Source organism: Muntiacus reevesi, chromosome 2 (assembly GCF_963930625.1).
Source record: "Muntiacus reevesi chromosome 2, mMunRee1.1, whole genome shotgun sequence".
Lineage (NCBI taxonomy): Eukaryota > Metazoa > Chordata > Mammalia > Artiodactyla > Cervidae > Muntiacus > Muntiacus reevesi.
Window position 1 is genome coordinate 20,380,221 of NC_089250.1, and position 15,860 is coordinate 20,396,080.

The 15,860-nt window shown below is 38.3% G+C and overlaps 1 protein-coding gene across 1 annotated transcript in view; it reads left to right on the forward strand.

Moving 5' to 3' along the window:
- Positions 1-15,860, forward strand: part of MALRD1 (MAM and LDL receptor class A domain containing 1) — a 512,511-nt gene that overhangs the window by 49,582 nt on the left and 447,069 nt on the right. Inside the window, exons 10-11 of the mRNA XM_065919555.1 lie at positions 2,650-2,857; positions 13,914-14,060. Of these exons, the coding sequence (XP_065775627.1) occupies positions 2,650-2,857; positions 13,914-14,060 (355 nt within the window). The remainder of the gene's footprint in view (positions 1-2,649; positions 2,858-13,913; positions 14,061-15,860) is intronic.

Sequence of the window (15,860 nt, forward strand, 5' to 3'; positions counted from 1 at the left end):
GATTCATATGTTTAGGGAGAGCAATTACTTGTTTTCATTGTACCTACCTGTACTCAAATCAAATTTGCTTGAGTGGAGAAGCAAGAAAGTAACTACTATTTTTTTTTTTTTTAAACAGAGTTAGTATATTGATCAAATCTAGGACAGAATAATACAGTTCTTATACTGAAGCTACAGGTCACTCACAAACAAAAGATTGACACATTCAAATTTTATATAATTCAGTATTCAACAAAAGTTTTTGAAATGATGAGAATATTAACTACTCTTGTTTAAAGCATCTTCATTCTCCATCGGCTCCTTCCCTAGCATCCCCAAACACTGTGCAGTACAACCAAGGAAGCCAGTTGCATTTGAAGCAGATAAACAATAAACCAGTATTGAAAAATCAGGAGAGTATATGCAAATATTTTGAATGCAGGAATTCACATCTTTATAACGCATGGGTAACTCTACCTGTCCAAAGATGCATCTGAAATATACATATGCTCAGTGGGAATGCTATCTCTTCAAATTATTAACTTGGGGTTTTGTGTTGTATATAGAGTTGAGATTGTGCATAAAAATATCTGGTAACATTTAAAAACTTTCATATTCAGTATTTGTCATCTTTTCTAATATCATGGCAATATTGCAATGTGTAGTAATGTCAGATCAACATTAAAATTCTGGTATTATTAATTGCTATTTAGACTTTTTATTTTTAAAGTACAGTACTTTAAGGTTCCATTCATTTTGTGTTATAAAGAGTACATAAATACATTTATACTGGAGTGTAAGTGTAAAATAATGAGGCTGATTGTACGTGTGGCTTATGAAACCAATTTTATTCCTTTAAGGTAATATCACACTCAAACATTTTTCTAGGTATTAGAAGGAGGCCCCAAATGATATGAACTGTGACTATGCAGATTTTTAAAATCCAATTTACAGCTGAATTTGGAACTTACAAATCACAGCATTTTTGTAGCAGTCTCAGAAGTTGAGGTTTATATCATAGCCCATTGAGTTAACATTTTGATACTATTTTAACATTTCTAAGCTCCTATCTACCTCTATAGTTTCTGAAAGAAGTATTAAATGATTGGACTTTTATTATTTTTTCATAAGCTAAATATTAAAGTTTGTTTTGGTACTTAACTCAGAGATAAAAAATGTAATGAAAATAATTTTGGAATTACCATTTCCAAGCGCATATTAAACGTAACTAGCTTTTCAGTAATGGCAGACTTTTGAGATCCAAATTGAAACTCAAAATTTTGGAAATCTAAACTGAAATCACTTCTGTATATCTGATATTTTGAGACTGTGAAAATAGGTGCAATGATTTTAACATATAGTCATTATCAAAAAAGATGCAAAGTTTTATTACTATGAAATATTTAAATTTATTATTTTATACATTGTTAAATATTTATGCAAACTTGATCTTAAGTAATTCTTAAATATATATTGCTCATCTTTTTGAAAAGAAAATTTATCAGACACTTGAAGCTGGAAGAGAGTAAAAGGAGTCGGTCTGTGTTCCTAGAGTATTATTTACGTATTAACAATATCGATGCAAAAAAAATACCCCCTGAATTACTATGCTGGACATCTGAAACACAATATTATAAATTAACTATACTTCAAAAAATAGAAATACTTTTGCTGTATTCCATGAAAACCAAACCAAACCCAATATTTAGTTCAGTGCTGATCAACAGAACTTTCTGTGTTAATGGCAATTTTATCTGTGTTCTCCAGTGTGGAAGTCAGTAGCCACATGTGGTTATTGAATTCTTGAAATGTAACTATTGAAATGTGGAACTGACTTTTAACTTAATTTTAGTTCATGTAAATTGATATAGCGCTAGGTAGCTAGTGACTACCATACTGGATGGCAGAGAATATGGCATCTGCTAGACAGCTTTTGATTTCTCTTGCACTCTTGGTGTTACCTAGTAATTGCTCTCGTTAAAACCTCAAGGGATATTACTACTTCCACATCACCCTACACTAGAATAGCAATGTATGGTTGTTTCAACTTGCTAGTATTATACCTTTAGAAAGCCTGCAATTCAGTTACAGAAAATGAATTCATTTCCTTTAATTAGTACTTCTTTGTTAGATAAATTCTTTTATAAGGATTAATAGATTTTAAAATTTATTCTTTTAAATGTTTTCCTATTCTATTGCATCCCTTTTTATCTGCCTGACACTTCACTTCCTATCTAGTAACTAATTTCAATAGTTAAAAAACCAAGTGCATCTATAACTCTTGTTATATAAATAGCAACAATACTTATTCTTTTCCTTGAATATTAAAGTCAGTGGGCTGTGAAAATGATGACCAAGTAAGTTTGCAGCCAGGGACATTGTTGGTGATTAAGGGGATCATGATCACGGGTGATTTTTCAGATCAGATCATCAGATCACGGGTGGTTTCTTAGACACCTCAGCGGCTCTAATGTGCCCATCAATCTGATGTCTGTGAGTCAAGCTTATCAAATGGGAGCTTTATTCTTAGTTGTATTTGCTTCTTAATTGTATTTGCTTTATCTTTAAAAAGGCATTTTTCTTAATAATTCTTGAATCTCTAATATTATTTCTGGAGCCTGTTTGAAGAGATTTTTAAGGTCACAAATTGTTCTCTGTGCTCCCCTGAAGGTTATTTTTGAAGGGACTATTTTGAGCCACAAAGGTTTTATTGGACTTGATGACCTGTGGGTCTACGCCTGTGCCCAGACCCCGTCCAGACAACTTTGCTCTGCAGACGAATTCACCTGTGCCAGTGGTCAGTGCATTGCTCGAGAATTGGTCTGTGACTCTTGGCAGGACTGTTCTGATGAGAGTGATGAGGACCCGGCAACTTGCTGTAAGTAAATTAATGGTTGACTCACTCCTATGCTCACATTCATGATAGTGGTTTAATTTAAAGGAGCCTTTTATTTTGAGCAAGGTGAAGTTAGTATGTATGAAGTAAGATGAATGTACGTTCTCATTTTGAAGCCATAAGTGCTATTCCTTGTGGGCGTCTCTATGCTAACTTAATGTTTTGGTGCTTTTTGCTCACTCTCAGAATCTATTTGTTCAACAAATGAATAGTTGTGATGATGAGTGAGGTGTGTGTATTTTGAATAAGAAGAAAATGGATGGGAGAAGGAATCTATTTGTATTCTTCTCTTAAATACAAATTTACTATGGGTTAATAACCTTTTTTAAATGTGAGATTTTTTTCCATTCTGACCAATTATGTAGAAAGCTGTGGGGCAAGGGAAAGAGAAGGAGGGCTGTTATTACCTTCCAGATAGCCATGATGATGTAGAAATCAGCCATGGTTGGTATTCATGATTAGGCAAAAAGGCCCAACTCCTTTATTTCAGAACTTTTATGAAGAGTCTTTGATAAGAGTAATGATAAATTCATTTACTATTCAAACCTAGTTATATCAGAAAGAAATATAATTTAATTTACAACCTACATCATGGTTTTCATTCATATGAGGTAACTTAGCAACTAAAATGCTTGTCTTTTTAGAAACAATGAATACAATTAAATTCATCCAATTTCTGTATCACAAATAGGAGAGTCTCTTAATTATTAAAAACTTTACATTTATTTTTGCTGCAGTGCTTTATTTTTGTGATATATTTTGTTGAGCAACATAAAATATTATAACAACATGAATGTCACCTTTTTAATGGAAAGCTTTGTACAGTATGCTTCTGCTGATTGGTGAGTAAGGATTTTACTGAGAGTAATGGACAAAGGGATAAAAATGGACACTTGGTTTTAACCATAAATTTAAGTAAAATAATCTCCTTACTGATATGATCTCCATGGATTTTCTTGTGTCCTTTTTTTTTTTTCATTAGAAAAGAGGCATTTCATTTTCTCTAACGTGACTGTCACTTTCCTCTGTTGTGCTTCATTAAAAAGTTTTTTTTACAGACAATTTGGTTCATTTCTTGGGACAAATTCACCTTTCTAATGGTTTGTATTATTCTCAATTTCAGTAATTAAGAGTAAATATATTGTCTTTTCAATTCCACATATTGAAACTTAAACTTATTAATAGCTTTTCTCCTTTCTTTCCCTGCAGTTGAAGGATTCTTTATGTTATCCTTTTAACTTGTTTTCTTCGTCGAATTTCACCTAGAATATTAATAGATACTTTAGCATTTGATTTTGAACATACTTTCCCATATCTCTTTATTGGAAGTTTTATTGATTACTTATCTGACATTTCACCCATAGAATATATCTCGATCCCACTTTGCTGTTTCCTTTGTGTGAATTCAGGGACAGATGTCTGTCCTTATCAAAAAGTAGTTTTGCTTCATAGTCAGGCTAAATTTTCCAAATAATGTAAGATCATTTAAACAAATAGTCAAAGAACAACTGGCATGCTTGCTAGATTTAGGTCAGCTTTATATAGGAGATATGACATAAAAAAGATAGCCGTGTTACATATTACAAAGCATCCATATAGTCTGGTGTCAGCATGAGTGTTTCATGTACATATTTGTATAATCAATTTTGCTTGGAGTAAATTATTGTATAGTAATGGAATTACTAGAATTGATGTAAATGTTATAATGTTACACTGTTTTCTGCACTAAAGTATTTAGCATGTGCAGCCCATGTGTAATATGCAAAACATGCTAAATATACTTTAGTGCATAAAATAGTGTAGCATTGTATTGATTCTAAAAATTCCATTACTATACAAATAAGTTCCTCCAAGCAAAAGACTATGGCCAAAGAGTATTGCCAAGAGAAAGCACTGGTCATAGCAAACACCCTCTTCCAACAACACAAGAGAAGACTCTACACATGGACATCACCAGATGGTCAACACCGAAATCAGATTGATTATAATCTTTGCAGTCAAAGATGGAGAAGCTCTATACAGTCAGCAAAAACAAGGCCAAGAGCTGACTGTGGCTCAGATCATGAACTCCTTATTGCCAAATTTAGACTTAAATTGAAGAAAGTAGGGAAAACCACTACACCATTCAGGTATGACCTAAGTCAAATCCCTTATGATTATACAGTGGAAGTGAGAAATAGATTTAAGAGACTAGATCTGATAGACAGAGTGCCTGATGAACTATAGAGGGAGATTTGTGATATTGTACAGGAGACAGGGATCAAGACCATCCCCATGGAAAAGAAATGCAAAAAAGCAAAATGGCTTCCTGAGGAGGACTTACAAGTAGCTGTGACAAGAATAGAAGCAAAAATCAAAGGAGAAAAGGAAAGATATTCCCATTTGAATGCAGAGTTCCAAAGAATAGCAAGGAGAGATAAGAAAGCCTTCCTCAGTGATTAATGCAAATAGAGGAAAACATCTATTTCTGCTTTATTGACTATGCCAAAGCTTCGACTGTGTGGATCACAATAAACTGTGGAAAATTCTTTGAGAGATGGGCATACCAGACCACCCTACCTGCCTCTTGAGAAACCTATATGCAGGTCAGGAAGCAACAGTTAGAACTGGACATGGAACAATAGACTGGTTCCAAATCGGGAAAGGAGTATGTCAAGGCTGTATATTTTCACCCTGCTTATTTAACTTATATGCAGAGTACATCATGAGAAATGCTGGGCTGGAAGAAGCACAAGCTGGAATCAAGATTGCCAGGAGAAATATCAATAACCTCAGATATGCAGACGAAACCACCCTTATGGCAGAAAGTGAAGAGGAACTAAAGAGCCTCTTGATGAAAGTGAAAGAGGAGAGTGAAAAAGTTGGCTTAAAGCTCAACATTCAGAAAACTAAGATCATGGCATCCAGTCCTATCACTTCATGGCAAATAGATGGGGAGACAGTGGAAACAGTGTCAGACTTTATTTTTCTGGGCTCCAACATCACTGTAGATGGTGATTGCAGCCATAAAATTAAAAGATGCTTACTCCTTGGAAGGAAAGTTATGACCAACCTAGATAGCATATCAAAAAGCAGAGACATTACTTTGCCAACAAAGGTCCATCTGGTCAAGGCTATGGTTTTTCCAGTGGTCATGTATGGATGTGAGAGTTGGACTGTGAAGAAAGCTGAGCGCTGAAGAATTGATGCTTTTGAAGTGTGGTGTTGGAGAAGACTCTTGAGAGTCCCTTGGACTGCAAGGAGATCCAACCAGTCCATCCTGAAGGAGATCAGTTCTGACTGTTCATTGGAAGGACTGATGCTGAAGCTGAAACTCCAATACTCTGGCCACCTCATGTGAAGAGTTGACTCGTTGGAAAAGACCCTGATGCTGGGAAGGATTGGGGGCAGGAGGAGAAGGGGACAGCAGAGGATGAGATGGCTGGATGGCATCACCGACTCAGTGGACATGAGTTAGAGTAAACTCCGGGAGTTGGTGATGGACAGGGAGGCTTGGCGTGCTGCAGTTCATGGGGTTGCAAAGAGTCGGACACGACTGAGGGACTGAACTGAACTGAGTCATTGAAAGGACCTTTGCTGAAGCTGAAGTTCCAATACTTTGGGCACCCAATGTGAAGAACTGACTCATTGGAAAATACCCTGCTGCTGGGAAAGATTGAAGGCAGGAGGAGAAGGGGATGACAGAGGATGAGATGGTGGATGGCATCGCTGACTGATGGACATGAGTTTGAGCACCCTCTGAGTGTTGGTGATGGACAGGGAAGCCTGGCATATTGTAGGGTCTCAGAGTCAGACACTGATGAGCAACTGAACTGATAGTTCATATATACAGCTTGAATACATCAAATTTTTTTACTGTATTCCAGAGGCTAAGTAAATATTAACTCATGAATGTTATCAGTTGGTATCTGTGGAAAATTTGCAAAATGTATATTTACTCAGGTGGTGTTTCTTTACCAAGGTCCTCTTACTTTTATATTATTTTAACAAATGTAGTTGATTGAGCCTCCAGGCCAGTACTTTTCCAAAAGTAGCTTATGGTAAAGGAAAAACAGATTCTGCTGTTCCTACCGTTAGTGTTACTTGGTTGACCAGTAGTCTTGGCAGCAGCATCTGAGAGTTCCTTGGAAAGGTTGTAGCCTGAAATTCTGGGTTATGGAACCCAAAGTTGCATTTTAACAGTGCCCCAGATGATTCACCCGCATGTTTTAAAATTGGAGAACCACTGTGCCTAAAATGCTTTCAAAATGGAGGCCGACAACACTTCCTGAAAAAAGAAAACAGGTGGAAAGAAAACTGTAAGAGGAAACAGTCTTAAAAGGCAAATTGGAGGCCTTTTATGATAAAAAACAAAACTCCCGGTACATCACTAATACCTAAGGGCATCATTATAATTCCTAAAAATATAGGTTTAAAATAGTGCTATTAAGACATATTGATGTACAAAGTGAAAGTGAAGTCGCTCAGTCCTGTCCGACTCTTCGCAACCCCATGGACTGTAGCCTACCAGGCTCCTCCCTCCATGGGATCTCCAGGAAAGAGTACTGGAGTGGGTTGCCATTTCCTTCTCCAATACTGATGTACAAAACCTGCACTAAATGAATGTATACAGTTGGATTACTTTGGACATATGCATACACTTGTGAAACCTGTGCAGCGTCCTCCACCTTCAAAGTTTTCCTTGTCTTCCCCTAGCCCTTCCCCCCCCCGCACTTTTTTGTAGCCAAAACCCTTGACCCAAGATTTATCTTGCTAACCGGGTGGGGCCGCGCATACAGGCGCCCCGGAGGCCTAGGAACTGGAGGGAACCAGCCCCTACCTGCGGGCCGCAGGGGCGAAGGGCGTGGCATGGGAGGGGCAGCCGGCGGTACCGGGGCTGCGCTCCCCTCCCACTTCCGCCTCCGCTGCCTCCTGGTCTCTCTGTCTCAGGTCAGTTTAGGGCCGAGTGTTTCAGCGTTTCTCAGCAGCGGAACGGCTCAGTGCCCACCTGCCGCAGGTGAACCCCTGCCTTGGTCTAGCAGCTCCACGACCGGCCCTTGCAGGTGAACCCGCGTCGCGATGTCTAGGTGCAGCGTTCATTAGGATGGTGAAAGGGGCGCCGCAGGACCTACGACCCGCTGCCCTAGCGATCTTGGTCCTGAAGGCAAAGGCACAGGCCCCTTGGCCATCGGCCGCAGGTCACCCAGGTCTGGGGCCTCCCCTTAGCAGGGCATCCCTGCGTGGCAGCGCCCCGGGACCCGGGCGCTTCTGCTGAGTCCTCACCTTCGCCGCGGCTCCTCCTTCCTGGAAGAGACCGGAGGAGTGGAGGTGGGGGTGCCGGAGGGAACGGGGGGCCACCACCTCTGACACCCCGGGGCAGGAGAGGTGTTGCTGGGGAAGGTGCCCAAGCGGCCGTGGTCCTTGTGGGAGGACATGGCCGGAGCCGCGGAAGGTCCAGGGAGGTGCGCACCTAGGCGCCCGGATCAGCCGCTGGAGGCGGGGAAGCCTGGACGCTGTCACCCAGGGGAGCCAGCCCCTGAGGAGAGGGGTGGTGGCCAGACAGCCCCGAGCAGCGAGGAGCGCAGGCCTTTCTAGTTCTCAGAGCAGGAGCAGGACTGTAGGCCCTGCAAGGATGAGGAAGTGCCATTGCGTGGCTTGTTGCAAGCAGTTTTGTAGAACTTCTTTCTAGCGGAGGATATCACCTGTCAAAGTTCCAAATAGCCTGGATGCTCTTGCCCAGGAAAACGTCGCCACTGACCACTCTTAAAGGCTCAAGATTGGTGCTGGAGATGCACAGGCAAATGCCTGTTCCCACAACACTTTCAGCTTAAAATACATCGTTTAAATGGACACGAAGGACGGTTCTGCTGAGCAGGTGCTCGTGGAGCAGACAACTGAGCTTTTTTTCATGCTCCGTCTCCTTTTTGCCTCTCCCATTTCAAAATATTTCACAAGACGTTTTATATATATATATATATATATATATATATATATATATATTTTACAAGTATTAAGTATTGCAAAACAATTGGCCAAGTGTATAATACAGTGTTGTTGACTATAGACGCTATTTTGCATAACCAAAAATTTGTATCAACTGAACAGCATATGCTTTCCAGTGTTTTCGATACCTCATAGAAGTGGCATCATCATTTTAAGTGAAATAAGCCAGTCACAGAAAGGCAAATACTGCACAATTCCGAACTATAGATTTTTGATGGTTGTTAATATGATCCTGTGTAAAACAGGGACATTTAAGAATAAAATACTCAGGCCATATATTTTCTACCACATTTCTAATAAGATAAAATGTAATATATACCAGTATACATTGGCATATGCATACCTCGTCTAAAGGTGTACGTTGGCTAGCAGATCAACTAACATATAAAATATACCTAATTTTCCAACATATGCTACAACGTGGCTAAATCTTGAGGACATTTTGCTAAGTGAAATACGCAGGTCACAGCAGGACAAACATTGTATAATTCTACTTACCTAGAGTACTCAAAACAGGAAGCAGAATGGTGGTTGCCAGAGGTTGAAGGGAAGGGAAAAATGAGAATGTTAGTGGGTATGGAGTTTGGCTTTGAGATTATGGGAAAGTTCTGGAGACACATGATGGTCATACAACTGTGTAAAGGTGCTTACTGCCACTCAACTGGACACTTAAAAATGGTCAAAAAGGTAAATTTTATAGTAAGCATGGTGGTGGTTTAGTCACTAAGTTGTGTCTGACTCTTGCAACCCTATGGACTATAGCCCACCAGGCTCCTCTGTCCATGGGGTTCTCCAGGCAAGAATAACGGAGTGGGTTGCCATTTCCTTCTTCAGGGGAATCTTCCTGACCCAGGAATCAAACCTGGGTTTCCTGCATTGCAGGCAAATTCTTTACCAACTGAACTACAAAGGAAGCCCATATAAGTATATTTTACCACAATAAAATGTTGAAAAATATATATAGTTCATGCAGAAAGACTGTGTGTCAACAAGGACGGAAGGATGGACAGATCAGTGTTTAAATTAAAGCAGTTTGGAAAATTCCATGGGAAAACTTTTAATTGAATGAAAAAATAGGAATGTTTTAGAGCATTTAAAATGTGAATAGAAACTATGACACTTCAAAGGAGAAGGTACAATATTCAAGTGAAAGAAACTTAAACCAAGAATCCGGTGCAAGATGTTTAATTTTCAATGTGATACTGTGCCTGAATGCTTTCCATATTTTGAAAAAAATGTTGACTACTAAAGTATCTCCTGAGGGTAAGGGACATATATGTTCATTTAGTGGAGAAAAGATCTTGTGGGTTCTCAATAAATAAAATATTTTTGTTAGTATAATCATAATGAAACCTAGTATCTGCTTAATGAAAGTAATGTTCCCACACAGACTTCTTTTCTTATACAATAGAGAACTGACTGACTTCTGAACCAGGGAGTTCATAAATATTTTAATTTTCATGATCCAGAATTTTCCTCAGCTGCCACAATGAAATTCTTTTTTCTCTTGCCAGTATGCTTCAGTGGTTGAATATGCAAGAGAAAGCTTTGTCATAATTTAAAAATATTACTCTAACTGATGAACTTAGTGAAATTTCACTGAAATTATGAACTGTGGCATATCTCATCCTCTGATTAGAGATGGTGATATGTATTCTGCAGTCACAGAAATTTAAGTAAAAGCAACCAGATAATCCAAATCACTACTTGTCATGAATACAGTTTGTGTATAATATGAATAGGTAAATTTTTAGATTTTATAAATATTTAACATTTAACACATGTGGTATCATAAGGCATTTATTAGCTGCCTGCATGTGTTTGGCCCTCCCGGTTTTACTTCAGATATAACTTTACCTTAAATTTTTGGAATTTTGTAGGGGAAATATTAATGGAAGGACTTCAGCTTTGGTGACTGGAATTTGACTTCTATTTTATAGTACAGTTAAGTTCTAGAATATTTAGCTTTAAGAAAGTCCTTTGACATCTACTGGAATGAATGTCATTGGTTAAAAAAAAAGCAAAACAGCTGAGCAGTTCACTAAGATCTTTATAGAGCTGATTGCATCGTTTTATAGAGGTGATTGCTTCCCTGGTAGCTCAGCTGGTAAAGAATCCACCTGCAATGCAACAGACCCCGGTTTGATTCTTGGGTCAGGAAGATCCCTTGAAGACGGGAAAGGCTACCCACTCCAGTATTCTTGGGCTTCCCTGGTGGTTCAGCTGGTAAGGAATCTGCCTGCAATGCGGGAGACCTGGGTTCGTTTCCTGGGTTGGGAAGATCCCCTGGAGAAGGGAAAGGCTGTCCACTCCAGTATTCTGGCCTGGAGAATAGCCCATGGGGTCGCAAAGAGTCAGACATGACTGAGAAACTTTCACTTTGCATTATTTTGCTTTCATATATCTTTACAGTGATGGGCTTTAAAAATTAATTTTCATTTTTCAAAAGACAGTGTTTTGGGTTCTGTGGAAAGTGCAATGATTGACATTTTAAGTGATAAAACATCCAGATAATGAAAGAAATGGTTAAAACTTTTCTTCTAAAGCTGAATTTCAACATGAATACGATCTATTTTGTCTTGAAAACTTCTTTACTGTTTATGTAGTTGAGTGACACAGGCACAGATGTGAAGCATCTGTGGAAGAGTTGGTGATGTTTGGGTCAAAGCTGTCAAAACTTTAGGTGTTTTCTGACCGAGACCAAAAATTCTTTTATCCTGCTTTCTGTGATGAAAATGCCTCTGCATAAAGACGAATACTTGCAAATATGTTTTAATGTTTCCACATTCAATGGTATTATAGCCATTACCATTCTGTATAACTATGATTGTTCTCTGCATGGTCTTGCTTGCTTGCTTGCTTTGTGTATTAACATGTAATTTGTTGCTTCAATAGGGCGATATTGAATCTATTGCCCAAACAGGGTACTTGAGAGGAAAGAGGAGAGGTATTAATTATTATCCTTGGACAATGGGTATAAACTGGGACATTTCTGGGCCAACCCAGATGGGGGTGCCTGTGGTTGGCGGATGAGGGATTCCTTGACCAAGTTCACAATCAAGAATTGGGAACTTGTTAACACATTTCAGAGATCCATTATGTATTTAAACCTTGTCTATTTGTATATTCTTCTGACTGAGAAGAGCTGGGAGGTGGCTTAGCAGATGCTGAAGTTCACAGAAGACCAAAGAACTAGATCAGAAGATTTTCTGGATGCTGGGGGAGACAGTCACAGTTAGGTCATACATTCTTAACACTGTCAAAAAACCGAAGAGGCTCTGCTTGGAGCAGTAACTTGCTATCAATAGCAGTATTCCAGCAACTGAGAAAAGAGCAACAGAGCTCAGCAACAGAGCTGAGAAAAGAAAAACATCCAGAAGCAATAGATTGCCAGTTAAGTACTATGTGGGTGAACAGCATTTCCTTGTCATGTAGATTCACCATTAGGTTATGAGCAACATTTTCCCATTATTATATTATTGTTAATTTGCTTGTTTTTGTTTTTGGAGAATACATTTAAGGGGAAATAATGTTTGCTTGTAGAGAAAAATCTTTCATTACATATCCATTATATGAATATCTAAACTGGCATAGCTCTAAGAACTAAACATTGAATTTACATGGAGAGAAAATTTGTGGCCTTATCTGCAAAAAAATTACCCTTTAGTGTTCTACAAGTTGACATATTAGTGATAAAATATCTGGTCGTGACCCAGGCATCCATTTTTATAGAAATTTGAATATCCTTTGATTATTAAGATATAGTGAGCTTATTCAGTATACTGGTAAAATTGGTCACATTTTAAAAAATTGAGCGTAACAGTTGAGAGCAAGCAGTGATGCAGTCTTTTAAATTTTGAGACAAAGTCCCTGGTGTAGGGAGGCTTCCAAATATAACCTTTGGTATCAGACAGCTCAAAGCCTGGATATTCCATTTACTAAAATTTACCATAGGCAAGTTACTTAGCACTAACGTTTCCAAAAGATAATTACACTTGCTTTGTAGGGTGTTTGTGAACACAGATGGTAATATATGCAAAATACTTGTCACATACTTGGAGCTCAGTGGGAATACATCTATTCTTATTTTATTGAAGATCATAGAATTGTGATCTGAGGGAGCTGTCAAAACTTTAGGTGTTTTCTGACCGAGACCAAAAATTGTTTTATCCTGCTTTCTGTGATGAAAATGCCTCTGCATAAAGACGAATACTTGCAAATATGTTTTAAATTAATTGCATGGATTTATCTCCCAAACCACTATCTAATGTAGACTGATACTATAATTCTTATTTTAGGATAAGGAAACTTTAACAGATAGAAATTAATTTCTTGACAGCACAAATCAAGTTGTTAGAATTTCTAGTGTGCTACCCAGTCCACTGAGACTTGCTGCTTTTTTTCCTCACAAATTTGGTGACAAAGCTATGAGTGGTGTTTAGGAAACTTACTCTAAATCCTGACTTTCTCCAGAACTCATTATTTTGTGATAAATGTAGGAACTTAAGTATTTTTCAACTCTGTAGTTGTGTATTAAGAGGAAGGAAAAAAGTGAAGTTCAAAAATATGTAATTTACTTGCAATCCAAAGTGGCTGGGGATTTTTTTTCTTTTCTTTTTTTTAAGAGAAACTGTTAAACTAACATAATAGATTGAATTCTAAGGTGCTGACCTCAGGCTCTTCAGGTGTCCAGAATTAATTTAAATTCCATCCTTTTAACCATCTCAGCGGGTGAATCTTTTTCATCTTGGCAGTTGAATTGGTTACTCTGAAAAGCTGCAGAGTTTTACCTTGTGTCATTAAATGCAATAGAGATGGCCAACCAGGAAGAAATGTGCCAGGTGTAGATAGAAGAGTGTAGAAGGGCGCTGCCTCACACAGCACATGGAGAACTTTGTGAGGTTGGAAAAAGCAAAACGACTCTGATGATCAGAAAACATTCTTTACAAAGTAGAGTGATGGTTCTGACCACCCAGGTTATTGGCCATGCCAGAGTCGATGTTCGCCTGCTTGCTCCCCCTTTGTTCTCACTTGTTTTCCTTTCTGTCCTTAATAGCCAGTCATCTCAGGTGTGACTTTGAGTCTGGTTTCTGCGGCTGGGAGCCATATCTCACAGAAGATTCACAGTGGGAATTCGTGAAAGGGTTGCCCAGTGCAGACCCCCATCTTCCTGATGCTGAGCACCTGACAAGCACAAATCGTGGTAGGATATTTTCCTCTTTTCTTAACATTTTTTTTTTTGTTGTTGTTTTTCTTGTTGTGGGATAATGATTCTGTGCATTTTCACCTCCCACTATAGACTGCATTAAGTGGGACTCTGGTTTGTCTTGCTTTCATTTCTTCTAATCAATTTAATAATTTGTGGTTGAGTTTTCCGAAAGGAGCATTGTTTTAATAACAAAACATTTTGTTACACCTTTTAAAAGGTGGGATTGAAGGCATGAAGAGGCAAAAAGTCTTCTGATAATTTTCTCTCGTTGTCATGAATCATGTACAGTAGGCTTACCTTCATTTTAGAGCAATCCCAAGTTTTGCAAAACAGAATAGTTTAATCCTTTTTCTAGGAAAAGAGAACAGACATAGCACTAGCTTAAAAACAAATTGCAAATACTCTAATACAAGTTAATCACTCTTAAAACTTCTTTGTAACAGTCTTACTTCTTCCCCGTACATCCTTTTATTTTAACCAGCAGTACAGTTTTTACATATCCCCTTAAAATAGAGCAACCATAACTATATATAGCATTCCACTGAAGGCTTGTAAAACTCCAAGGAAAATAGAAGGGTTTTGTTCTGTTTTCGTTTTGTTTGATGAATTGCAAAGGTGCATTAGTTTCATACTGACTTTATAATAACACAACTGCGCCATAGATCCTCTTTAAGCTTGTATAACCTCCACTAGACATTATATCTGTTTCTCCTTTGAGATTTCCAAAGAAGTACACCAAAACTAATAGTGTTGACTGTGTTTTTAGCCATTGGAAATTGGGGTTAGTGGGGGAGGATGTTAGGGGACAGAGAGGGAGACTTTGGCTATTCATCCCATCTGTTGTCTAAAACTGTAAACTCAGCTTATTATTTAACAGTAGATTAAGATCTTAATTTCTGCTCTTGTGCCAGTGGGTCTTATTTTTCTCTTCAGATTCTGTGGCAGATTGGATTAAATCTAAAGTTTAAAATAGGAAGGAGACTATTAATTATTGGAACTATATTTATTACTAGTACATTTCCTCCAAGCTTATATAATGTTTTCTTAAACCAATTGAATACATACCATATATTAGACCTGGGTGTATACCAGTGGAAAGATATTTGAGTTGTTCCTACATTTTGGTGATTATGAGTGTATAATTTGCCGACGGGTTTTGTCTGAACATAAATTTTCATTAGACTTGAGCACTCTGTCCAATTCCTATGTATAATTAATGTTTCCACTCTGGTTAGTAAAAAGACCCTACTGTTTCTGGCCCTTTATGACCTTGGGGTAGTGTTTCAGCTGCTCCTTTTAGAAGGTTGTCCTCCAGCCTCAGGTGGTTTCCTTATGCCCATGGCCTGGTCAGTACTCAGGTGGAGATTTGGAGAGAACTCTCTGGAGATCTCCAGAGTTCGCTCTCTTTGCGGCTCTCCTTTTCCTGGAACCCTGCCTCATGAATTATGGCCACTTGTGTTTCCCCACACTGCAGGCTTTTCAGTTAGAGAAGACCACCACACTGCTGGCTTCCCCCTCCCTGACGGACAGTTGAAAACTGGGTTTAGGTAGCAAGCTGGGAAAATTGTGTAGCTTTGTTCATTTGTTTCCTCTCTCAGAGATCATTGTGATTCTATATTCCCATTGTCCTACATTTGAAAACCGTTATATAATATATATTGCTTAGATTTCTTTGCTAGTGTAAGATAGAAGACTAAATCTGATGCCTCTTATTCAACCTTGCCTTAAAACAGAAAAAAGCCTAATTCCTTTTGTTAATTTGCTTAATTTCTGTGGTCTGGGTATGCTGTAGTA